The sequence below is a fragment of the Coenobita brevimanus genome, chromosome 18 (assembly GCF_032717465.1).
Source record: "Coenobita brevimanus isolate Jiangsu-jjx chromosome 18, ASM3271746v2, whole genome shotgun sequence".
NCBI lineage: Eukaryota > Metazoa > Arthropoda > Malacostraca > Decapoda > Coenobitidae > Coenobita > Coenobita brevimanus.
This window is the reverse complement of record NC_136971.1, coordinates 8,211,154-8,238,521: the sequence shown is the minus strand read 5'-3', so window position 1 is coordinate 8,238,521 and position 27,368 is coordinate 8,211,154. Positions and strand designations below refer to the sequence as shown.

The following is a 27,368-nucleotide window of genomic DNA, read 5'->3' as shown; positions in this document are numbered from 1 at the left end:
TTTGAATCCCCACAATAACACAAGTTGATATAATTCTTTTATTTGAAAAGTTTACAACACAGTGAAACCAAGATACAATGCACAACTTCTTTTCATTGAATTACAAAGCTTCATTTGTCCAACTACTACTTACTCCAGTGAAAAACAGATATATTAGTAATGACTGGAAGGATTGGGTTGAGAATTACACATGGCAGAAGGTGAACTTGAAGGCAATGATGAATGCAGATAAGCCACGATAAAGGATACGTGGAACTTTTGTAACTGCTATCCTAAAAGAAATCCATCCCTAAAAGAAATGCACAAGTTTACTGTTTGACAATGATGGATATATAAAGCATAATGAAGAGAGACACATGTAGAAGGACAAAAGATAAATACATGGCTAAGCAGACAGACAGATAAACAAAAGCCTTACATTTCACAGAACCTAATACACGGGACTGAAACTAAACACACCGAGTGGTACTAATACATATGAAGGATGTTAAATCATCATCATCATTATCATCATCCCAACTCTCATTTTCAATTAAAAGATGAGGTATGGTAAGAATATCATCAAACTAACCTTTTTCTCCCCATCTAGAGATGGGGCGAGATAAAATCCAAAACAAAGAAAAGAAAAAGTACAAGTGGAAGATCTATCACCTGCAAGATCACTGAATTACTGAACACTAAACAATTATTTACACATCACTTGAATATCTGAAAACCTGGCTCCACCATGTTATAAAAAACATACTACCGTACATTAAAACTCTTGTAATCTGAATGGCATGGGACCGAGGGTCTTTCGGACTACTGGATTTTACGGATTATTGGGAGGGACCTTTGAAAACATCGGAAATATGTACATGATCATTAAATAAACACTTCAAATTATATGGGTTATTGTTTTACTCACTGGAAATTCATAGAAGTGTAGCTGAATTGTTGCAGGTGGGTACATCCAAGTCGAAGAGCAAGTTCAAGCCAGATAAATCCTTTGATAAAGTCCAGAAAAATGTTTAAAAAGCCCAGAAACATTAGAAAAATTTCGCCTTGACAAATTCGGAGCATTGGGATATTCAAATCATTGGTGGTCGGACTGGAGAACTTTTACTGTATAAAACTCCACTTATGGAAACAGAAGTTTGCTTACCTCTTTGATGCTGGTGGACTCCCTGATGAAAAAGAAGTTGAGGTTGCCGAGGTGGCATTCTATTCTGGCGCCAGGCACATAAGACAGCGGTGTGATCTCCACCCCATATCTCTCTTTTGGTGCACACTACCACAGCATGGCAAGGCATGAGAGAAACACAAAATCATTACCACAATCATCACCATCATCATCACTATTATCATCATTATCCTGACCATTTTTTTTCCTACCTAAGCATGGGGTGAGGTAGGATCCATAAACAACAAAAGGGAAAATACAAAAGTGAGAGAACTATCAACATTGTGCCCAGTGAATTGGGCAACAATGTAATGGGGGACTTTCAGAGTGCTGAGTCATTCCAAACTCGGTCCTACACTAGTCTTTTGCTGGTTGCCATGCTTGTAATAGCTGTGGATTATTACTCCAGTGTCTAACTGTGAGATATAATAATGGCATATGCCACTGAAATTACTAAAATATTACTCAGAAAAATCATAACCAATGAGATTCTTTATTTTGAAAATTTTATAATCTATGATCATAGACTCGATACTGAAGTGTTAGGCTGTCACGACTACACCTTGCATAAATTATATTTGATTTGCTGGACATTGCAGCCTGTCTCTCATATATATTAGGACCTGCCTATTATACATTATCAACATCGACTTTTGTACTGACAGTCCTTGTATTATCTGAAATATAATATTTTGTAAATATAAGCATTTAACATATCGCCATGAGACGCAGGCATGCACATTAAAGGGACAGTCCTGAATAGGAGAACAGCCCATGCTCTATGTTTCCCAAGGACCAATGCTTGTGTTGTCCATCCAGTGTTAATGTTTGAGAATGAACTATACTGAATTAAAGGGATTAAGTACGATAGCCCAAATTCAGAGGCTGCCGAATCAAATCAGGGACTATTTATCAGTATTATTATCAACAGCCTATCCTAGTAACGTCCAGATTCAAAACTTGCTCACTGTAGAAAGAGAGAGAGAAAGAGAGAGAGATTTATCTTTTTCTATCAGTTAATGTACAAAGGGAATTAATGACCTGCACTGACATATCAGAAAGAAAAAAAAATGCCTAGTTACTTTTATTACTAGTGTTATTACTCTGCCGCTAGGCTACCCTTTGATTTGTATTTATGACGAAATTACATTACATGGCCGGGTTTTAATTGCATAATACCTTGCATTTAATAGACATCTCAGCAAAAAGTTACCACCTTAATGGTAATTTAAAATATGAAAACTGAAGAAACAAAATGTATGTATATTTTAATATCGACAGTCTGCATCACGTAATGTACAAGAGGATATTAATGTGTAATATAGGTAAAGTCGAACCAAGTCTCCAGTGCCATTTAGAATCATGTATGCTCCTTCAATTTTTGGAAGGGATAGTAAAATGAATAATAAAACATACCAAATGATCAGGTAAACCTCTGAGCCTCTGAACGAGAAAGTGATGTCAGAAGCCTAAGTTTTTCAGTCCAATGATACATAGTTTTATTCTTGCTGCCAAACGATTTTACAATTTAAAGTACTCATGCTGAAGGGGGTTAATAAAGTTCAGTCTCCCCTGTGCTGAACAAAGTCGTCGGAATAAAGAATAAAATTATTTATGTTGTCTGAGTGAAGGAAGTAGTTTAACCAAGCTCATGTAGCAGTACACACTCTAGGCTAACTTGTAATTGTCTTTTTTCCTCATTGTATAAATCAAGGTACATCATATGAATCATGCAAATATTGGACTTAAAAACCTTGATTAATCGCCACAATGGTCTAGTAAATGAACCATATGCACATCCGCCTTCACCGACGGCTAGCAAAAAGTGAGCTATGTCTTATTCCGCCATGGGGACAGTCACCCATGATGAATGGAAACAGATATCAAGTAGCGGTATTTGGCAAATATTAAATTTCAGAAAACTAAGGCTATGACAAGCTTCAAGAAAGCACTATTCTTACTCAAAAAGACGATATGAATGTAGATATGAAAGCCAAATGCACCGAACTCATAAGTAACACAACGAAATGACCGTGTGTAAGGGATTGGAGGATGGAAGCCCAATGTGCGCATATGCAAAATAGCCAGTCAAAAGTATTCATTCATGGGTGTGATATTTTTTATCAACAAGTATTTTAGTGACTTTAATGGTCTATAGTGTTGCTAACCTTTTTAAGTTTATCCCGACATACAGGGTAGTCACAATAGTTATGTTACTTTTTCAGGTCTAGGACCGAGTTTTGGCTCATCAGCTAGGTAGCAGATGACACCTGAAAGTCCCTCATTTATGGCTGGATGAATCACTCTTGCGTGATAATCAAAGATGGTGAATAAAACCCACACTTGTAGACGAAGAATATAATTACCAAACAGATTCGGTGGACACTGCCACCATCTTCAGTGGTCAAGGTAGTGACAGGGAGTGACATACTGACTATACAAGAGTTCCTTTTTATGCGTGTGTGTGTGGAAGGGTGGGGTAAAGGTGAAGTGGGGTGGGGTAGATTGTAAGCGGGGATTAACCCAAGGGGGATTTTGGGGGGGACATTACCGGACAGGTCAGGTGTAATTCCTATCTGACCTTACCTGTGTCGTAGCAGGAAGTGACATTTCCACTAGGGACCTCATTATAGGATCTAGTTTGTACATACCTTCACTAAGGTTGAAATTCTCGTATTTCTGGAAACGAAAGATTATTGAAGCCATGTGTATCCAGAAATACGAGAATTTCAACCTTAGTGAAGGTATGTACAAACTAGATCCTATAATGAGATCCCTAGTGGAAATGTCCCTTCCTGCTACGACACAGGTAAGGTCAGATAGGAATTACACCTGACCTGTCCGGTAATGTCCCCCCCAAAATCCCCCTTGGGTTAATCCCCGCTTACAATCTACCCCACCCCACTTCACCTTTACCCCACCCTTCCACACACACACGCATAAAAAGGAACCCTTGTATAGTCAGTATGTCACTCCCTCTCACTATCTTGACCACTGAAGATGGTGGCAGTGTCCACCGAAACTGTTTGGTAATTATATTCTTCGTCTACAAGTGTGGGTTTTATTCACCGTCCCTCATTTATACATCATCATCATCATCATTAAGAGAATAATCATTATCAACATCTTAATCTTCCAATTATCAGCATCATCATAATTTGGAGTAAATTAAAAATAATAAGTACAGTACTGTATCATAGCACTGCAATTATAGTGTAATGTATATTCGTTATCATCATTATGGAGAATGGAATGGGCATCATCAATATCATTACTACATTTTCCACTGAAAAATTTTGATGGTTATGATCCAGAAATGGGAAACGGAATGCATGATAAAGAAGGGAACCATCAGTACAGTGCCTAGTGAAATAAAATTCTAAAACTGAAACTGTAACAGCCAATCCCATATTATTCTTTTCGGAGCATGAGCAACAAGCCTACATTATTGCAGTCTCCACCATTTAAGGGAAGGAAATCTATTCCTATCGATACAGTAGATACCCCATTTAATGAACTAATTCAGCCAACCCCCATTCCATTGTCTCGAATTTTCTGCTAAATCGCGTTCCATAACCAAGAATCAACATGAGAGAAAATTTTCCAGTATTTCAAGCTATTTTCCACTAAATCCTTGAAGGCAATCTAAACTCAGCAAACTATGCTAACTCTCAGTGCTACATTCAGCAGTCTGAACCCATAATTAATACCCCCAGAAATGCATTATTGTATAGGGAATTTCCTTTACGGAACTATGCTCGATTTAAAGGAAATTTTCCGTTATTCTTTTCGGCGCTTGGGTGACAAGAGAAACACAAAATTGTCCTTATCACCATCATCATTGTCCTGACCATTTTTTTTTTTCCCACCAAACCCCTAGGATATGCAATTCAATCAACTGAACTTCCCTGAAAACCTGTATATGGAGCCAATTTTTCAACTCTTACAAAAGTAAAAAGTTTTATGCCCTTGATTTAGAGCTTGAATTTTTTACACACCTTATGCCTCAAACCAGAGCATTTTAGACCGACTGGTTCATGAGCTGTAGCCTGTCGAAGCTGAAAAAAGTTACCTTTCCAGGCGGGGTGACTCCAGTTTTCTATGTGCTCCCACCCTATCCCACCCTCATTCCTTCCCTCCCATTACCTTCCTCACCCACTCCCATCACCCTCCCCCCCTCTCCCCCTACCCCATCCTTAAGAATTTTCAAGCTATTCTTTTTTTTTTTTTCCCCAACCAATAGCATGCAAAATAATTATGTCGGTGTTCTTCACTCACTAAAAAGGACACAAAAACAACAGCAATTTAGTGTACAAGCCACTATTGCAAAATACTGGGACACTAGGATAAGGCTAAAATTAGTTGGCAATATTGACACAGGCCATATACTATGGTCACATGGCATATATAAAAATACAGTATAACAAATGCAACGATACTGCAAAGGAAAGCATGTAAATATATATATATATATATATATATATACATATATATATATAATTATATACACTATACGTATGTCAAATAACAAAGTGAGGGGGAAAAAAAAAAAAAGGATAATGCACAGGACAAACTGTCGGCTCATGGGAGGATTAGCCCTGAGACAAGCCACAGTAAAGGCAAAAGATTTCCCACTCCCACACAAGCGACTGTGGGGCAATTCGGAGGCTGGAAATAAATAAAATTGTCTTGAACTAGCAAGGCAATACTGGGAAAAGTATTCTGATAGACTTCAACAGCAAAATATGACAAACCTAACAGAAAAGCCTGGGACAGGATGTAAAACTTTTGACACGCGCAGTGGAAGGGTCGCGGGGTCAAGGGAGATAATTACCTGTGTGCTAATCACAGCTGAGATTGCCTGAGACTCAGCTGAAATTCTACACCACAGAGAGGGTGACTTATCATACGCTTTGATAAACAAAGAGTACAAAGAAATACATCAAAAGGATATGCATATGCAAAAAAACTTTGGCAGGTAAATAATTGTGTCAGTAACATGCTTTTCCCCCAAAAAAACATGCAAAAAATATGGCAATTCATTAAAAAACATAAAAAAAAAAACATTCTGTTTCGTGCATCGGTGTATGCAATTACACAAACAATAATTTGGTACTGAATGAAAACATGCGACATGAATAGTGACAATGACGTATAATACGCTAGGGGGGGGGGGAGGTAAGCAGATGGCATATTAAACGGGGTGGGGATGGGGAGAGGCCTGGAGGGGTGGTACAGAGGTAGAGGTGGGAGAAAGACACCACAAGACAAAGAGGAAAGGCAGAGAGGGAGTACAGGGGTATGGGGGGGGTAGGAGGGATATAACCCTTCCCAGGGAGACAGGGAGGGGGGGAAAGGGGGGAGAACCACGGTGGCGTGATGGAGGATGGTGGGGGAGGGACAGGGAGGGAGCAGGAAGTAGTCAGAGGCGAGGGAAGGGGAGAGGGAACAAAGGTATTGGGGTAGGGGAAGGTGGCGAGAGGGAGGTGGGGGAATTACCCACTCCACCATGGGTAGGGGCCCGGATCCTCCCCCTTCCCTATCCAGGACTTAGTTCTCATTGCTTTGCATTGATATACGTCACAATCGGGCAAAAGCCTAGTGTACGCAGTTTTTTACAAAGGCTCCTCTATCGATCATATTCGGCATCTAGCAAAGTTCTGGGAAGGGATCAATCGATCCTATTAGTACTTTAGGGGCCAAGAATGGAGTGAGGTAGGATCCATAAACAACAAAACAAAATATACAAAAGTGAGAGAACTATCAACATTATGCCCAGTGCACTGGGCAACAATGTAATTTATACATCATCATTATCATCATCAACATCTTAATCTTCCAATTATCAGCACCTGCTAAATCGGTGTTCATTATATCGAACATCTACTGTATATGGAGCTGGTTGCTTTCAGCGATACCCCAGCTTAATTGGGGTGGAAATACCACCATACCCCACCTATCGATGGCCAAACCCCAGTTTAACGATGGGTTTTGATTTTTTTCTTTTACCAATTTTGATGAAATTTTAGACTAAAATTGTGTGCTTAGACTGATTTATAAACTGTTTTTAGACTCAGATTAATGTGTTTTAGCCATAGGTAGGATGAAAACTGTCATTTTGGGGAACAGTTTACTAAGCTTGATTTTTCGAGACTTATATTTAATGATTTGATGATTTTATTTCTTGGTTTTGGTGAGTTATTTACAGGTGTGAGGCTTAGGTTAGCTTCTTTTAAAGCTGTAAGGCCACTTAGATTGGCTTTAAACTTGTTTTTTAGCTCATTTAGGTGAGTTTTGCACTTGGTTGGGGGAGACACCCAAGGCTGAAAAATGCATCCCATTACTTTCCGTGTTAAATTTACCCCAATATACGATACCCCACCTAACGATGGGTTTTTACCTAACCAATTGCATCGTTAAACTGGGGTATACCTGTACATATACATACATACATACATATATATATATATATATATATATATATATATATATATATATATATATATATACATATATACATATATATATACAAACATATATATATATATAGTATATATATATATACTATATATATATATATATATATAAATATATATATAGTATATATATATAGTACTGTATATACAGGCTCCTATATATATACTGTATATATATACAGTAATTCCTCCAATATCTGACATAATAGAGCCAAAGGCATGTCCGGATAGTGATCCTGTCCTGATATTGGGCCCCAGCCTCCTGGACTTGTACTTATGGACCCTAACTCAGAAAAACACCTGTACAACTCCCTCTGGACATGCATTGCACCTATTTAAGACCCAAATTACACCAATAAGGGACATAGAAGACTGAAATAAATGCAAAAGAACCATAAAATGAGGTTTTAGAGGTGAGTTTATACAATATTAAACATTCTGGGTACTTACAAGTCCCTGGCTCCTGGACTGGTTTGAACCATCAGTTTGCAGTCCACAGTTAATCCTCTGCACTCTAAATTCTAATTTTTTAACACTGCACAACACTGTAAATTCCCGTGTGTTCTAGTGGTGAGGTATTGCAGTTTATTCACTGTTTATTTATTCACAAAAAACAAACACCTGTGGCTTGCACTGTTATAGGCATCTGCTCTCGATCGGAGTTTGGCTGTGACTGTTGATGATGGCGGGGTAACAGAGTTGCCAGATCGCAACGGCCACGTTACCAATCTCCTCAACTTTCATTACCAAATTCGTAAAGCTAGCATTTATTCTTCACTAACTATATATACAAGTGGAAATACATGTAATCACTCTCCTTATAAATAACACCATGTTGATTATTTTCACACTATGTAGAGTAGCAGATTAATCAGAGAGAGCAAACAATCCACCATCTCCATCCTGTGTATCCTCATACATGTGAAAAATCCATTTGGTAATGCATTACTGTATTCTGATTCATTACCAAACGAATTTTTCATTACCAAATTGGCCCACACTTGGTAATGAAAAATACCAAATGGCAACCCTGACAGGGGAGGGGGGAAGGGGAGGAAGGAAGGGTGTAACAGCTGTTCAGCGCCACGCAGCAATTTCAAATTACGGAAGGGAAAAAAGTCAGATTTTTTTCTATTTTTTTGCGGTTTTTGGCCCATTTTGGGAATATTGGATCCCGGGATGATTATGTCTGGTTAGTGAGGATGTTCGGATATTGGGCATTCGGATATTAGAGGTATTACATATATATATAGGAGCCTCCGTGGTATAGTGGTAGAGTGTGCGTTTCATACACAGATGAACCAATGTTCTCGCCCCGCCAGGGTAATAAACTTTGGGAGTGTTTACCCGGCCACGTACTGCACTGGCGGACACAAGGGGTGCTGTGGTTGAACCAGTGTCGCTTACTATAAAGTATGCTTGCACCCAATCGGCTTGCATGGGCCGATTACACTTGGTTCACAGACTACACACACATCCAAAGCCACTCCAACACTACAGTTACACTTACAAGCACTTCTCACCCTACATACAATCTCTACCAGACAGCCCAAGCCACTTGGTAGAGATACATTGGCTGTATCGTCCCGACTCTGGTCGGGATAGGCCAGTCCTGCAGTGGATACTCAAACGGCTGATGATATATATATATATATATATTCATTCATTCATTGCCAGACGCCATGTATCCCAGACGGGGTGGCCAAGGGCTTAGAGTTAATTGTTTTACAGGGAGGGGCACTAATCCTCCACCAACCCCACTTGACACGTAGGGATGCCAACAGCATCTGGTGTTCCCAGGCGGTCACCCATCCAAGTACTAACCAGACCCAACGTTGCTTATATATATATATATATATATATACCTGCATGGTACCCTTCCTAATTTTGACACTGTTTTCAGGTCAATTTGCCATATTTAGACATAAAAACACATGTAGGCTTATCCATATTAATGCTAAACACCAAGAAAACAATGTATAAACAACAAACATCCACAAAAAAACTCAGAATGGTTGGAGAAAAGTTATGTGACACTAGTGAAAGCTGCTCCCTGGCCACAAGAATATTCCACAGCCACCATATGCCACTGCAAATTGGTTAAATTGATATAAATTGTATGCCATCATCTTAACTGGTGTTAATAAGATAAGCTAATAAAAACACAGAAAACTGACGAGTAATAGTACTGAAATGCAGTCAGAACAAATAGTGTTCAAGAGTAAAACTTACAGTACCTTCAAATAACTTCACACTACCCTATTGCAAAATTTTTCCTGCACCTTTCAAGAGTTAAGCACATGTCTACATGCAGAATTTCATGAGCTTTCTTGTGGTCACTTCAGCATTTTGATATGACCAATAGTATTCAAATAAATGGCAAAAAAAAATTTAAAAGCTCATGTCAGTGTTATCAGCTCGAAGGAGGGGAGGCATTGAGGGAGTGAAGGGGGAGCTGGGAGGATATGGAGGAGGGAGGGGAGTGGGGGAAAGAAGCGAGGCTGTGGGCCGGATTTTCACCCTTCTACCATGAGGCAGATGGGCGCATTTACCGTACATTTACTCATGACTTGCTGTCAGTGGTTACATGCCCAGTGGCCATGCGAAAACACACCTTCCAGTGACCGGGCGACTTTGGACGTCTGGTAGAGGGCCGGATGGCCGCTGTCACTGAACATGTATGCGTGGCTTATGGTCTGTGTTACACACTTGGTGGCAGTCAGGAATGACTTATTTCGGTGGCCATGTGTCTTTGGACATTTGGTGGGGATGTGTACTGACGTTTTGACACCGCTTGTTGGTTACAGTCATATTACTAAGGTGCTGGAGGTTTGTTGAGAGTGATCAGATCAACGTGCGACTTTGACCATTCAGTGCAGGGGCGGACAGACATTTTAGCTCTTGTTGTGGGTTATGGCCTATTTCCAGCTCACGGCTTGAGCCCAGTGGCCATGATATCAAATGTTTGAACACGTTGGCTGGCCAGCCGAAGTTCTCGGGGACTTTTATGTCCGGATAATAGCATGTAAATTCGGATATTGGTTTAATAAACCCAAGGTCCAGTGTCCAGATAATGAACAGGTCTGGATACCGCACATCCGGATAAATGAGGGATTACTTTCACACAGAAGTGGTTTTCGATCATTGGAGGATTTGATACAATACAGTCCATTATCATCATGACAATTTCACACTGAAGTACAAGTATACCTCAATACACGATAACCCTACATGCTATACCCTGGCTTAGCGATGGGGGTACAAATACCACTATACCCTGCTGGACGATGGCCGAACCTGGTTTAACGATGGGCCCTCCAACAATGCGTCCACAGGCAACAGGCCGAAATCTTGAATCATGTGCGTTCCCGCGGCCAGCTGAGCCTGCCTGTCTCCCAGGATGTGCAGAAACGCATGCGCAGCCCCCACAGCCAACACTCACCCGGCGCTCACCCATATAATTCTTCTCTCACCGGCCATCTCTGAGTGAGGAACTCCCTTACGCTTGCCCACCATGTATCATGTTGCATCACCAGTGTTATGTGAACTGCTATTGTAGTGCACCGTAACTGAGTATGAGCAGTGCCATGAGTAGAGCACTAATAGTAATCGTGAGTGGAGTGCGATCTTGTGTGATTTTTGGCCTAAATAAGTGTGATCATGTCTGGTAAGGATGCTGCACATGGTGAGGCTAGTGAAGACCCTAGACAAGGTGGTACGCAGCTTGCCAGTGCTGGTGCTGGTGATGTTCCTGTGAAGTGTGTTCGTAAAACTGTCACTGGAAGTGAAACTAAATACAGTATTCTTATGCGGCACGACAAAGGTGAGGACGTAAGTGCTATTGCCTCGGCTCTCCACCTGGCCCAGTCAACTGTCTCAACCGTTATCAAGAAGATGGAGGCCATTAAAGCTGATGCTGGGGAGGTTGCAACCTTATCCGCCTCTCGTATCACCGGCCAGAGAGAGCCTGTCATGGAGGAGCTGGAGCGGATGCTCCACACGTGGATGGAGGACCTGAACAGGAGGAAGGCACCCATGAGTCAGGCAATTATTTGCACCATGGGGAAAGGAAAAATATATTTAGGGTGGCAGGTCAGGTGAAGAGGGATAATCGGGATATCATAGGTGAGCAGTGTGTGAAGAATGATGAAGGAAGGGTAGTGGTGAACAGTGAGGATATTAAAGATGCATGGAGAGAGCATTATAACCGGTTGTTGAATGAGGAGTTTGACTGGGAGAGGGAAGGTTTGGAGCCAGCAGATCCAGTGTCTGGCCCTTGGCCTTTGATTGATACTGCTACTGTGAGTGAGGCAATAGGCAGGATGAGGGTGGGGAAGGCAGCAGGTGTGTCTGGGTTGACTGCCGAAATGTTGAAGGCCTCAGGCGATATAGGGGTGAGTTTAGTCACTGACCTGATAAATAGGATTATTTATGAGTGTGTCGTCCCAGATGATTGGCTGAAGAGTGTAATTGTAAATGTGTATAAAGGGAAGGGTGATGCCCTGGAAAGAGGAAATTATAGAGGTATAAAGCTTTTAGATCAGATAATGAAGGTAATGGAGAGAGTTTTAGAAGGTATGATTAGAGAAAGAGTGAATATTGATGAGATGCAGTTTGGGTTTATGCCAGGTAGGGGGACCACTGATGCCATATTCATTGTTCGACAGCTTCAAGAAAAATATATTGGTAGGAGAAGGGATCTTTATTTTGTTTTTGTTGATTTGGAAAAGGCCTTTGACAGAGTCCATAGAGAGGTGGTGAAGTGGGCAATGAGAAAGCTTGGCTTGGAGGAGTGGCTGATTAGGGTGGTTATGGCCATGTATGTGGGTGCTCACACCCAGGTGAGAGTGAATGGAGATTTGAGTGATGAGTTTTCCGTGAATGTTGGTGTGCATCAGGGGTCAGTCTTGAGTCCCATGTTGTTTATCATGGTACTTGAAGCCCTTTCACGTGACTTTAGAAACGGACTCCCGTGGGAGTTGTTGTATGCTGATGATTTGGTGTTGATTGCAGAGAATGAAAGGGAGGCGGAGGAAAGGTTTAGGAAGTGGAGAGATGGTATGGGGCAAAAGGGTTTAAGGGTAAATGCAGATAAAACAAAAGTGATGATATCTAGGGTTGGTGGCGGTACTGTCAAAGACGAGGGAGAGTGGCCGTGTGCAGTTTGCCACAAGGGCGTGGGAAGTAATTCCAGCTTGTGCGGTGTGTGTGATAAATGGGTGCATAAGAGATGTAGTGGTATCAGAGGTAGACTGCGAGATAATGCTGATTTTATGTGTACGGCGTGCCGGGGCGAGCAGGTGGAGATCGTCCGTGAAAGGATTGAACTTGCTGGTGAATCTCTTGAGTGTGTGGAGGAGTTTTGTTATTTAGGAGACATGTTGTGTGCTGGAGGTGGGGCTGGAGCTAGCTCTGTGGCTAGGGTGAGAAGTGGTTGGAAGAAGTTCAGGGAGCTCTTGCCTCTCCTGACATTGAGGGGGCTCTCCCTACGTGCTAAGGGGTCTTTGTATGCAGCGTGTGTTAGGAGTGTGATGCTGTATGGCAGTGAGACCTGGGCAGTGAAGGAGGAAGACATTCGCCGGCTCAGACGTACAGAAATGACAATGATTAGGTGGATGTGCAGTGCGTCCCTGCGTCCAAGGCCTGGAGGGGCTGGGTTTACAATGGAAGAGTTGAGAGGTAGGATGGGACTGGAGTGTATTGGTGTTGTGATGAGGAGAGGTAGATTGAGGTGGTTTGGACATGTGGAGAGGATGGGGGATGATAATTGGGTGAGGAAGGTGAGAAGTGTCAATATTGGGGGTGGGGTTATGAGGGGTAGACCGAGAAAGACATGGGACGAGGTCATTAAGTGTGACCTTAGGGTTAAGGGACTGAACAGGGATGCTGCAATGGATCGTGCAGCGTGGAGAGCCGCCATTAGGTGACCAAGGCCGACACATGCAAGCATGTTGGAGCCTTTAAAAACGAAACGAAACGAAACGAAGGCTCTCTCACTATGGGATGAAATTACTGTAAGGTGAGGCGGGATCTTGATGCTAGCGAGACATTTAAAGTTAGCCATGGGTGGTTTGACCACTTCAAGAGGCGTGCTAATCTGCACCACATGAAGATGTATGGTAAGGCTGCAAATGCAGATACGGTGGTGGCAGCAGCATTTCCTGACGAGTTGAAACACATCATTGCAGAGGGTGGCTACAGTACGAAGCAGGTCTTGAATTTTGACGTGACAGGGCTCTTTTGGAAGAGAATGTCCTAAAAGACATTCCTTGCAACAGAGGAAAAGTCTACACCAGGGTTCAAGGTCTTGAAGGACCGGCTTACACTCGTGCTGGGGGGCAAACGCCAAGGGCGACCTCAAGTTGAAGCCTCACCTTGTCTATCACTCCAAGAGCCTCAGGGCTCTGGTGGAGAATATGAAGGAAAATCTTGGGGTGATTTGGAAGTCTAACAAGAAGGCCTAATTGACTTCCGACATCTGTCCATCCTATTTTCATTCCTACCTCTCTCGTGTCTTCAAGAGGTATGCCTCCAGGAAGAATCTGATGAACAGATTTCTCATGATGGTAGACAATGCGCTTAGCCATCCTCCCGCAATAAAGGAGTGGGCCCTCAACACCGCATTGTTGTTGTAACCCAAGGACCAAGGGGTGATTGCTATTTTTAAGGCGTATTATCTCCGCCGCACTATGCAGCACGTGATGAGGGCCTGTGACAGCGACGAGAAGATGACAGTGCAATCCTTCTGGAATGGCTACAATATACGCCATGCCATAGAGAACATCACCGCAGCGTGGCAGGAAGTTAGCCAGCCCACCATGAATGGTGTGTGGCGGAAGTTGTGGCCAGAGTGAGTACACTCCTTCGCTGGCTTCCCCGTGGGCGTACAAGCTCCGCCGGTGCAGCATATGAGGCAGGACATTGTTGAACTGTCGCACGAGGCAGGCTTCGGGGAGGTCAATGAGGAGGATGTAGAGGAGATCATAAATGCCACAGGGAAGAGCTCAGCAATGAGGAGCTCCTCAATATGAAGATTCAGCGGGCGCACCAGGAGGCACAGGAGGAGGTGATTGTCCCTGAAGTTCGAGCCCTCAATAAGACAATTGTGAGGGAGATGGTGACCAAGCTGGATGAGATCATTGTGCTTATGCGCACACATGACCCTCTCCCAGGAGGAAGCAGGGACACAGCTGATAGGCTGGAGGAGGGGATGAAGGTGTACAGGACGATGCTGGAGGAAAAGAAGAGGGCGGTCAGGCAGACTACAATCTCTGCCTTTTTTCAAACAGGCCCCCAACATGCCAGCGAGTCACAGAGGATCTCCCCAGCCCTAGATGAGCAGAGCATCTCCCCAGCCATTGACCAGCAAAGAAACATCCAGGGCCTCCCCCCAGTTAGGATGTGCTTGGCCTCTAACGTTGGACCTAACCTTCAGCTGATCCCTGTCTCCCTTGTCACCTGCATCTCCGCTGCGGCACTCCGTCACTCCATAACTGCCTTCCTCACCCCAGCCTCCATCTCCCATACCACTGTGGTCACTGCCTCTGTTTCCCTCACAACGACATGAGCCACCACGTCTGACTCCATCACCACCTCATTAGTCATTGCAGTGGTCTCCCTCGCCACCTCCTCTGTCATCACATCGCCCTCCATCACCATCCCCAGAGCCATCGCATTGCACCTCATCGTTACCGCCAGAGTCATCGCATTGCACCCCATCGCCACTCCAAGAGCCAGTGCATCAGTCTCCTGCTATGATCACCCCACCTCGCCAGGCTTCGCCCCCCCTCTGACCCTCTCCTGGAAATAGGGTCTGAGGGCTTTGAGGAGGATCAGTGAGTGCTAGAGAGCACCACATGTCCCCTAGCCTTGGGGTGGATAGCAAGGATGATGACCAAGACCAGACATGGACTTACAAAAAGTAAGTGATGAGAGGTGTTTGATATTTTCTAACTAATTTTGTAGGATTTTCAGATTGTATGTGTTGGATTTAAAAGGTTATTTACAGGTGTCAGGCTTAGGTTAGCTTCTTTTACAGCTGTTAGACCATTTAGATTAGCTTTAAACTTGTTTTGGGCTCATTTGGGTGGGATTTGGACTTGGCTGGGGGAGGAACCCAAGGCTGAAAAACGCATCCCATTACTGTACTTTACATGTTAAAACTACCCCGATATATGATACCCCACCTAATGATGGGTTTTCATCTAACCAATTACATCAGTAAACCAGGGTATACCCGTATTCCAAAGTGGTAAGGAGGATCCAGATACAAGAAAAGGAAGACATAAAATGAGAAGCAGTGACAAGAATGCCCGGCAAATGAGCCATGTATCCATTTCAAACATTATTCACACTTTAAAAATTCAGAGGCTACATACCACAAGTACTTCCTAAAATAACAAAAAACAGAATGCAAGAAATGACTCACATGCTGGTTCGGAGGTATTCTGTGGTCTGGACGAGAACGGAGGGAAGAACGTAAGGAAGACCCAGATGAGCTAAAGGAAGATGAGGAGGGGAGGGATGGAAAGGAGGGAACAGGAGTGATGGAAAGAGAGGAGGAAGAGGGATGCTGGTGCTGTTGTTGCTGTTGTTGTTGCTGCTGCTGTTGCTGCTTTGTTCTCACTGTGGGTTCTTCAGGTCCTGGGATGAGTTCTTCCATCTTGAATATCATCTCTCCATCATCTGAAGTTCATTAAAAAGTAAATCTGATTTTTATTATTCAAGATATTTGATCCATGTATCTAAGAATTCCACTTTTTTTTTTTTTTTTTTTTTTTTTTTTTTTTTTTTTTAATGGCACAAAGATTCCCAGATAAACCAGACACACAAAGAAACCCTGAAAGGATTATGCTTTATGCACATGTAAATCATTCTCATGTCCACTGGGCTACATCAAGAGCTTTTATGCAGTTAAACATGGTGTTGCAAATACTGATACATTACGGTAAAATGAAAATATCGACAAAATACAGTACGGATATCATGGAATATACAATGATATTACAGTGGACTCTTACCTATAGGCATGTCATTACATCACCTAATGAAACTCAATGAGAATGTGGCCACTCATCACTACTGGTGTGGTACACTCTACTGTACTAGTATGGTACACTAAAAATTCCAAGACTACCTCCCTTCAATACTGTACTCCTCCACTCCATCATGATTCATCTCATTCTTGGTCTCCCTCTCTTTATTCTTCCATTAAGCTTACATCTACTAACCATGACAAATACAACTAACCTCATACAGACCACCTTCTACATAATCTTAACATATACCTCTGAGGACATCAAGCTCAAGTAGCCATATTTCTTTACTCCACTGGATGCACATACGTATAAGGCAGGCTAAAATAAACGTAACAGCCACACTCCACCTTGCTTAGCTTTCTTCTGTGGAATCTCTGACTGAATGGTTGTAGATGAGGTGGTGGTAGAGGCTGATGGCAGTGGCTGGTGTTGTGGGTGGTTGTGATGGTGATGGTGGTGGTGTGGCTGGCTGGGTAGAGCTGAGGGATTTCCCTGCCCTAATAACATCCCTAAAAGACTGATTTGTAGTTCATCTTCCTCGGGCAATTCCACATTAACCTGCAGCCCAGCAATGACACATGGTGCCAACTTGCGTACTTTGAAGTAGACACTCTGCAAGAAGATTACATATTCAGTGTTGGCAAGTTTTCAGGATAAGAAACATAAGGATAGGACAGGATATGATAGAAGAGAATAGGATAGGAGAGAATAGGGCAGGGCAGGGGAAAGGAAGGGAAGGGAAAGGAGAGGAGGGGAGGGGAGGATAGGATAGGATAGGATACGATAAAAGGGAATAGGGTAGGGTAGGGTAGGGTAGGGCAGGGTAGGGTAGGGCAGGGTAGGGTAGGGCAGGTGGGGCAGGGCAGAGCAGAGCATGGGAAGGGACTGGAAAGAAGGGGAGGATAGGATAGGGAAGGATAGGATAGCACAGGACTGGGCTGACTTGGACAGGGAAGAATTAAATTAGATGAGTTAGCAAAAAACAGGGAAGGATAAGCTGGAGTATGATAAAGGCAAAAGATGAATGGTTTGTACATCAGGTTGATACAAATAACTATTTAGATGCCAAGATTGATTTCATTTGAACAAAAGTCAACTACAACAGTTTTCATCCATCCATCCATCATCCAATCCTACATTGTCCCATGAGAAGCGTAGGAGCCCGGGGCTAGGCAGTTGGTCCTGACATTTAAGATGAGAGTGACCAACCTCACTCATCCCTGAGTGGCATTACGTGAGCAATAAACCCCAACCATCCCTTGGATATAAACCTTCACCGGCTCAATCTGATTGGAGCACAATAATTACCCACTAAACCACTAGGCGCCAAAATTTGGTTATATGGTTACCACCCAACATAGTAAATAGTTTCCTGGTGTACAGGAAACCATTTGGCTTGTCACTCAGTGTAGAGTCACCCATAGGCAGAAGGAAGAGGAAAGAATGAAAGAATGAAAGACAGAAGACGGAGTGTAAAGTCACCTGTAGGCAGAAGGACGAGGAAAGAATGAAGGAAAGAAAGATAGAAGAAGATGGAAGGAAAGAAGGATGGATAGGGAGGACAGGGCAGACACCCGGGAGCAGCACTACATTGAGTGAGTGGATGGTGAGTGCCCCCATCTACCACAAACAACAGTTTTAGTCATAATAAAATACCTAATGTCATCCACTGCCCAGTTTTAGTCATAATAAAATACCTAATGTCATCCACTGTCCAGTTTTAGTCTTAATAAAATACCTAACGTCATCCACTGCCCAGTTTTAGTCTTAATAAAATACCTAATGTCATCCACTGCCCAGTTTTAGTCTTAATAAAATACCTAATGTCATCCACTGCTGCACAAGGGTTAATCTACATATGTTTTTTTACCCCTTGATCATTAAACCAAATTATGGGGTGAATTGGAGCCTGATAGGGTGCCCGTTAACTGGGTGGAGACGCAAATGTGACGTCCATCCAGAAACCAACCTTCCACACTATTCATGTGCCTCGCTGTGGTTAAGCATTGTCAGCCACAAAGAAGCATGTGTTAACTACACAGGACAACTCTGCAGGGGCAGTTTACCTGTGGCTGATGGGTTTGCCTGGACAGATAGAATAGGGTTCATCAACAACAACCTTTTTATGACTAGGATTTCCCTCGGATAAATCTAATGATACTACGTAAGCCAAGGTAAATTACTTAAGTGGAGCCACAACAATAGCAACACAGCAGAAGCTACATCACTGTCCTCATGAGACACCAACTGTCTTCTCCTAAAATATGCTTAACTCTAAATAAAATTTTAAAGATTTCACTTGGTCTCAACTCACTCACTAGGATGGCATTTATATTCTAATCAGGCTACAACCTGATAATTTTATTTAACTTATCAAAGATCCCCATGGTAATGATGGGGTTAAAGAAGGTTTCATCAAACCCTTCCAGTTTAAAAGCTCTCTCTAATGGATGCAAAAAAATAATAGTAATCTCTGCTGTATAAGAAGAATCATGTAAAAACTGATGTCTTCTGGCTGGAGGTGTTAGCCACAATTTTACTATATAACAAGTCCTCATTATATGTCACCTCTGCCCATTTTTGCCATAAAGTCCTCAGGAACTTACAGAAATACTGCCACACAAACTTTCACTGTTTTCTATAAAGCTGATTATCTACTTCCCTCAATTCACAGACATTACACGAACACATCCCTGACACATATCAAAGATCACCTATAAATGTCCCCACCAAACTTCCTTCTTTCCTGCAACAGTCTATTAAAGTACGTTATTCCTTGCAAGCTTGTTAACTAGCAACATTCATCATTATTAGAAGGAAACTAGGCCACAAATAAAATGAGCCATCATCCAAGCTCAGACTCTCACAGTTACAAATCTTATTACACATCTTAGCTTTTTCTCAAAAGTTTCCACCACCTGTTAATAGGTAATTAGCTTATTTTGGAATCTGGTTTGTCTTCTGGTCAACAGGAAACATTAGTTGTACCATGGCAGACCTCAATAATAGGATGGATTCATAAATAAATACATACATACATACAATATACATACGGTAAAACCTCGGTAAGTCAACCCTGCACAAGGCGGAATTTTCATTTAGTCAAACTCTGACCTAGGTGTGACTAGTGTTTATTCAAAAGGTTACATTTTAGTTTCATATATTCCAAGTGCTACATTTTAGTTAATTATATTCCAAGAGTTACATTTCAGTTTAACTGACCTGTGAAGAGAAGTACGGTAAATAAGTGCAGAACTTCACGTAACTAAGTGACTATTGCACCCCTCCACCTATGCACCCTCATATCCTAGCCTAGTCTAGCCTATGTCTGTCTATCTACCTATTGCCAGACGCCTCAATCCCGCAAGGGGTGGCCACAAACAAACCACCTTCATGTCGCCCCATCCAATGCCACTTCACTGACCTGCTCCCAGGTCACACCACCCTCTCTCATATTCCTCTCCACTCCAACCCTCAATCTCATCCTCGGCCTCCCCCTCCCTCTCCCCCCCTCCACCTCATTTGCATGCACTCTCCTCATTAGTCTCTCCCTCTCCATCCTCTCCATATGGCCAAACCACCTCAATATATTTCTCCTAACGCTTTGTATCACTTCCACATCCACACCACAGCGCTCCTTCACTTCCTCATTTGTTAGTCTATTTCTCCATGTAAATCCACATGCTCCTCTCAAATAACTCATTTCCACTGCTCTCACTCTTGACTTGCGTCATTCCAACAACGTCAAAGCTTCACTTCCATACATTAGAGCTGGTATCAAAATCTTGTCATGCACTGACTTTTTTACTTCCATGTTCATTTCCCTGTTCCTATCACTGATTTCAAAGAACCAGCAACCTTCTTCCCTGTTGTACCCTTTCAAGCACTTCATCCTCTAAACTTCCATCCTTACTCATCACACTACCCAAGTACTGAAACGCACTCACATTTTACATTTCCTCATCCAACCTCACTGTACATTCAGTGGCTTCAATTCTCTCCTCTCAAAGACCAGAACTTTACTCTTCCCTACGTTCACCATTAAATTCCATTTCTTACACACACTCCCAAACTCATTCACAATGTCTTACAGTTCTCCTTTGTCTTCACTTAACAATACAGTAACATGTGCAAACAGCAGTACAGGGAGTTTCCAAACACTGCCCTCTCTTATTAGGGTCGCTCAAACATCCACTGCCCTACCTTGTATCTCTTTTATAACCCCATCCATATACAGATTGAACAACCATGGGGACATGACACATCCCTGTTTCAATCCAACAGTCAGATAGAAAAATTCACTCAGTCCACTATCTACTCACACACTGCAGCCTTAGCAACCTCATACATACTCTTCACAGCATTCAACAACTTCCCATTTACTCCATATATTCTTAATACTTTCCACATTCCTTGTCTATCCACCTTGTTATATGCTTTCTCCAAATCCACGAAGGCCACATCTAACTTCTTTCCCTTCTCTAGGAACTTTTCCACTTAAGACCAAAGAATGAATATCTGATCTACACAACCTCTTCCCTTCCTAAAAACCTCCCTGCACTGTTCTTCTTCAACAAATTCCTCTGTTATTTCCCTAACTGGGTCAATAAGTATCCTACCATACTCTTCTCTTATTAGACTAAGAAGACAAATGCCCCTATGATCAAACACTTCTTTTTCCCCTTTTCCTTTGTACAGGGGAATATTATACCTGATTTCCAATTCCCCTGGACTCACCCTTCCTTCCAGGCCAATTTGCACATCTTACATACCTATTCTACTACTATCTCTCCCCCATGCTTCAGCATTTCACCACACACTCCATCAATTCCCAGGGCTTTCCTCATTTTGACTTTTTTTATTGCTTCCACAATTTCCATCCTACTAATTCCTTCCTCTCTTTGCACCTCCCTCCTCCCAGCCATTCCCCAGCCACTCATACTGACATTATTTTAATTCTCTTATGTTCAACAATTCCTTAAAGTGTTCTCTGCATCTGCTCACTTTTTCTCCCGTCTCCACTAGCAATATACCATTTTTCATCTTACACTCCCTGACTTATTTCTTATCACCCTGTCTAACTCTCTTTACCTCTTTCCAGAACATTTTCTTGCATTCCCGCCACTTTACACACAAATTCCTCATCAACTCTCTTCTTACTCTCTCCTACTAATCTTTTCACCTCTATCTTCCTCTCTACATATAACTCCCTTCTGTCTCTCAACTTCCTCCATGCCCCTGTTTCTCATCCACTCACTATATGCTTTCTTCTTTTGCACCACAGCATGTCTTACCTCTTCATTCCACCATGCCATTCCCTGCACTCCCTTTCATCTTCCCTTCATCCCACACATCACCTAGCCTATGACATGCACCAAATTGCTTTTATTTTTTATTTATATTGCACTATAAAAACTTCTTCAGTTTAGTGTTAATAAACAAGTCATCACATATAATTTGTGACTACTGAGGGGGGTAATTTTTTTTTTCCCCAATTATTTCGGGTTAGTCAGAAAATTCAGTAATTCGAACTACCCTAGAGCCCAATATAGTCTGACTTATGAAGAATTCACTGTATATACTTACACAAAAATGATGCCATGCTGCCTCCTGAGGAATCCCCACACTAAAGCTGGCCATGGTACAGCAAAGTTTATTTTGGACCAAATTCTAAAACTAAGTACTGTACAGTACTTACTTCCCAACAGTTTCTGGACAATGTTATGATAACATATATCATTCATTCATTCATTCATTAATCATCTAATCCTGTGTTGCCCTATAAGCAGCATAGGAGCCCAGGTCTAGGCAAGTTGGTCCTGACATTTAAGATGACAGTGACCAACCCTTGTGGTTGGTGGGGGCACTCACCATCCAAACATATGATGTAGTGCTACTCTTGGGTGCCTGCCCTCTCCTTTCTTCCTTCCTTCTTTCCATCCTTCCTCTTCTGTCTTTCTTTCCTTTATTCTTTCCTCTTCCATCTGTCTATGGGTGACTCTACCATGAATGACATGCCAAATGGTTTCCTGTACACCTAGAAGCCATTTACTACACTGGTTGGTAACCATATAACTAAATTATGGCACCTAGTGGTTTAGTGGGCAATTAAGGTGCTCCAATTGGATTGAGTCAGTGCAGGTTTATATCCAAGGGGTGGTTGGGGTTTATTGCTCATGTAATGCCACCCAGGAATGAGTGAGGCTGGTCACTCTCATCTGAAATGTCAGGACCAACTTGCCTTGCCCCAGGCTCTTACGCTCCTCATGGGGCAACATTGGATTAGATGATGAATGAATGTGATCAGCCTCACTCATCCGTGAGTGGCATTATATGAACAATAAACCTCAGCCAACCCCTGAACATAAACCTGCACTGGCTCACTCCGACTGAAGCACCCTAACTACCCACTACACCACCAGATGACGTAATTTGGTTATGTGGTTACCACCCAGCATAGTAAATGGTTTCCTGGTGTACAGGAAACCATTTGGCTTATTATGGCTGTAGAGTCACCTGCACACAGAAGAAAGAGGAAAGAATGAAGGAATAAAAGACAGAAGAAGAAGGAAGGAAAGAAGGAACAAAGAGAGGAAAGGGCAGTCACCTGAGAGTAGCACATTTTTTTTTTTTTTAATGCAAGAAAGAAGGAACCAAAGCACAGAAGCCTGCAAACCGTTTCTTCCAAGATAAAAAGGGAAAATAAAAATAATAAAAAAGAGAGCCAAATTCATGATCCGTTTATTTTGAGATGCCTGGACACACGTTTGATGAACTCGAGATCATAGGAAGTAGGAAATACTGATAGAGGGAGACAATTCCAGAGCTGACCTGTTGCACAAATGAAGGACTGGGAGTAATGGTTAACTCTTGCATTAGAGAGCTAGACAGAAAAGGGATGAGAGTTTGTTGCTAGACATGTGCTATGAGCCCGTTGTAGAGGTGGAGGGATGCAAACAGACAGTTCAGAGGAGCAGTGACCACTGAAGCAGCGATAGAAAAAGGATAAAGATACAACAGTGCGGTGAAGAGACAGAGGCTGAAGGAAGCCTGTAAGAGGAGGAGAGTTATGGAGATGAAAAGCTTTTGACTCCACCCTATTGAGCAGAGATGTATGTGGGGAGCCTCCCCACATATGAGAGTTGTATTCTACAAAGGGGTGAATAAAACCCATGAATAAAGTCAACAACTCTGCAAGGGTAAAGAAGGTATGGAGTCAGCTTAGCACACCTAATCTCTTGGAAGTAGATTTTATAAGAGATGTAATATGATCATTCCAAGATATGTCCTGAGAGAATAAAACCCCAAAAATGTTTAAAGACGATGCAGGACTGAGGTGGACACTATATCATTAAACATTAGTGGGTACTCCTGTGGAAGATTTTGACAGGTTGATAGGTGTATGAACTGAGTCTGATACATTAAAAACAACAAGATTACGTTTACCCCAGGCAGAGATACGAGCCAAGTCATATATTAGGTGTGCCAAAGCCTCATCCCTTGTTTGTTGAAGTAACTGCTGAGATAGACGTTGTGGGAACCAAACCAGATGGTGAAGGGTGGAATCATCAGCGTATGAGTGGACGGGATTGGATGTACAGCTTAGAAGGTCATTGATGAATAAAAGAGAGAGAGTTGGTGTTAGGACGGTGCCCTGAGGAACACCACTGTTGATAAATCTATGAGAAGAATGGTGGCTGTCTACAACAGCAGCGACAGAACGACCACAAAGGAAGCTAGAGTTGAAAGCACAAATAGAAGGATAGAAACCGTAAGAGGGCAGTTTGGAAATTAAAGATTTATGCCGGACTCGATTGAAAGCCTTGGAGATGTCAAGTGCAATGGCAAAACGATCGCCAAAGTTGCGAAAGGAGGATGACCAAGAGCCTGAAAGGTAGATGAGAAGATCGTCAGTGAAGCGTCCCTGATGGAACCCATTCTGACGATCAGAAAGAAGGCTGTGATAGGAAAGATGCTTTTAAATTTTTCTATTAAGAATATACTCAAAAACTTTTGAGACACAAGATGTTAAAGCAATTGGGCGATAGTTAGAGGGTTCAGAATGGTCACCCTTCTTTGGGTCTGGCTGAATGAAAGTAAATTTCCAGCAAGAAGGAAAGGTACAAGTTCACAGACAAAGGCAAAAGAGTTTACCTAGACGGGGTGTGAGCACAGCAGCACAGTTCTTGAGGACAACAGGAGGGACCCCTTCAGGATGGTGAGTGCCCCCACCAACCACTAAGACATTTATATAGCCATCTATCTATCTATCTATAGCCAGATGCTATAATCCTATAATGGGTGGCTGTTTGACTCTGAGTAAGCTGTTTTACAGGGATGGGAACTAACCCTCTGCCAACCCATCTGATGACACATACCGAACACATATGGGTTGGTTATATGGTTAACACCCAGCACTGAAAATTGTTTCCTGGCTCACAGGAAATCATCAGGCTTATAACTCAATGTAGAGCAACATGAAAAAGAAAGAAAAGTAATAAGTGACTGGAAATATAGGAAAAATAAGAGAGGAAGGCAGGCACAGAAAAAGAATGATAAAGATGACTACATCAAGTGAGTTGATGATATTTGCCAAACACCTACCACTACATATATACAGTACAGTACACAACTTTCCAACTCGAATTCTTCCCGCTCCTTCTGGCACCTTGCCAAAAACCTTTCTAACAACTTTACCTCATCATCCTTCCCTCCTCTTTTCTACTCTGATGGTTCTGTAGCTATTTCTTTTACTGATAAAGCAGATCTCTTCGCGCAGACTTTCTCCTCCAATTCCACCTTAGACAATTCCGGTGCTGTTCCTCCATCACTTCCCCCCTCTGACTTCCTCATGGCTGACATTAAAATTTCTTCAGCTAATGTATTTTCTGCCATCACTGGCCTCAGTACTAACAAGGCATATGGGCCTGATGGGGTCCCTCCTGTTGTTCTCAAGAACTGTGCTTCTGTGCTTACACCCTGCCGAGGCAAACTCTTTCGCCTTTGTCTGTCAACTTGTACCTTTCCTTCTTGCTGGAAGTTTGCTCTCACTCAGCCAGTCCCAAGGAAAGGTGACCACTCCCAACCCTCCAACTATTGTCCAATTGCTTTAACGTCCTGTATTTCAAAAGTTTTCGAGTCAATTCTCAATAGAAAAATTTTAAGGCATCTTTCCTATCACAACCTTCTTTCCGATCGTCAGTACGGGTTCCGTCAGGGACGCTCCACTGGCGATCTTCTCACCTACTTTTCAGACTCCTGGTCATCCTCCTTTCGGGACTTTGGCGAAAGCTTTGCCACTGCACTTGACATCTCAAAGGCTTTCGATCGAGTCTGGCATAAATCTTTAATTTCCAAACTGCCCTCCTACGCTTTCTATCCTTCTATCTGTGCCTTCATCGCTAGCTTCCTTTCTGGTCGTTCTATAGCCGCTGTTGTAGACGGCCATCGTTCTTCTCCTAGATCTATCAACAGTGGTGTTCCTCAGGGCTCTGTCCTATCACCAACTCTCTTCCTTTTATTCATCAATGATCTTCTAAGCTGTACACCTAACCCTATCCACTCATACGCTGATGACTCCACCCTTCACCTTTCCATTTGGTTCCCGCAACACCCATCTCAACAGTTACTTCAACAAACAAGGGATGAGGCTATGGCACACCTAATGTCTGACTTGGCTCATATCTCTGACTGGGGTAAAAATAATATGGTTGTTTTTAATGCATCTAAGACTCAGTTCTTACACCTATCAACCCAACAAAATCTTCCACAGGTATACCCACTAATGTTTAATAATATTCAGCTTAATCCTGCATCATCCTTGAACATGCTTGGGGTTTCATTTACTCAGGACTTATCTTGGAAAGATCATATTACATCTCTTGTAAAATCTGCTTCCAAGAGATTGGGTGTGCTAAGCCGACTCCACTCTTTCTTTACCCCTGCACAATTGTTGACTCTATACAGGAGTTTTATCCGCCCCTGTGTGAAGTACAACTCTCATGTGTGGGGAGGCTCCCCACATACAGCTCTTCTCAATATGGTGAAGTCAAAGGCTTTTCATCTCATTAACTCTCCTCCTCTTACTGACTCCCTTCAACCTCTGTCTCTTCGCCGCACTGTTGCATCTTTATCTCTTTTCTATCACTACTTTAATGGTCACTGCTCCTCTGAACTGTCTGCTTGCATTCCTCCACCTCTATGACGGGTGCGTAGCACCCGTCAGGCAGCAAACTCTCATCCCTTTTCTGTCCAACTCTCTAATGCGAGAGTTAACCATTACTCCCAGTCTTTCATTTATGCAACAGGTCAACTCTGGAACTGTCTCCCTCTGTCTGTATTTCCTGTTGCCTATGATCTCCAGTCTTTCAAACGCAGTGTGTCCAGGCATCTCAAAATGATCGGATCTTGAATTTGGCTCTCTATTGTATTTTGTTTTTCTCTTGGAGAGAACTGTTACTGCGGGCTCATGGCCTTTGGTTCCTTCTTCCTCGCATAAAAAAAATATATATATATATATATACATGTATATACACTCAATCCTCGTAAATCGCGGCAATCTGGGTCTGGACCACTGCCGTGATTTATGAATTCTGTGATTTAAGAATAATAACTCTTATGTGAAAAATTATTTTGGGTCTGGACTTTGGCCAACTCACCCCCACAGCACCCTACCTACACCTATCTAAGCAC

General features: G+C 42.4%; 1 protein-coding gene across 1 annotated transcript in view; it reads right to left on the bottom strand.

Annotated features, from left to right (window-relative positions):
• LOC145391352 (uncharacterized) overlaps positions 1-27,368 on the bottom strand; it is a 210,905-nt gene that overhangs the window by 6,618 nt on the left and 176,919 nt on the right. Inside the window, exons 18-20 of the mRNA XM_080265950.1 lie at positions 17,024-17,288; positions 16,067-16,323; positions 1,145-1,270 (exon numbers count right to left, since the gene is read on the bottom strand). Of these exons, the coding sequence (XP_080122076.1) occupies positions 1,145-1,270; positions 16,067-16,323; positions 17,024-17,288 (648 nt within the window). The remainder of the gene's footprint in view (positions 1-1,144; positions 1,271-16,066; positions 16,324-17,023; positions 17,289-27,368) is intronic.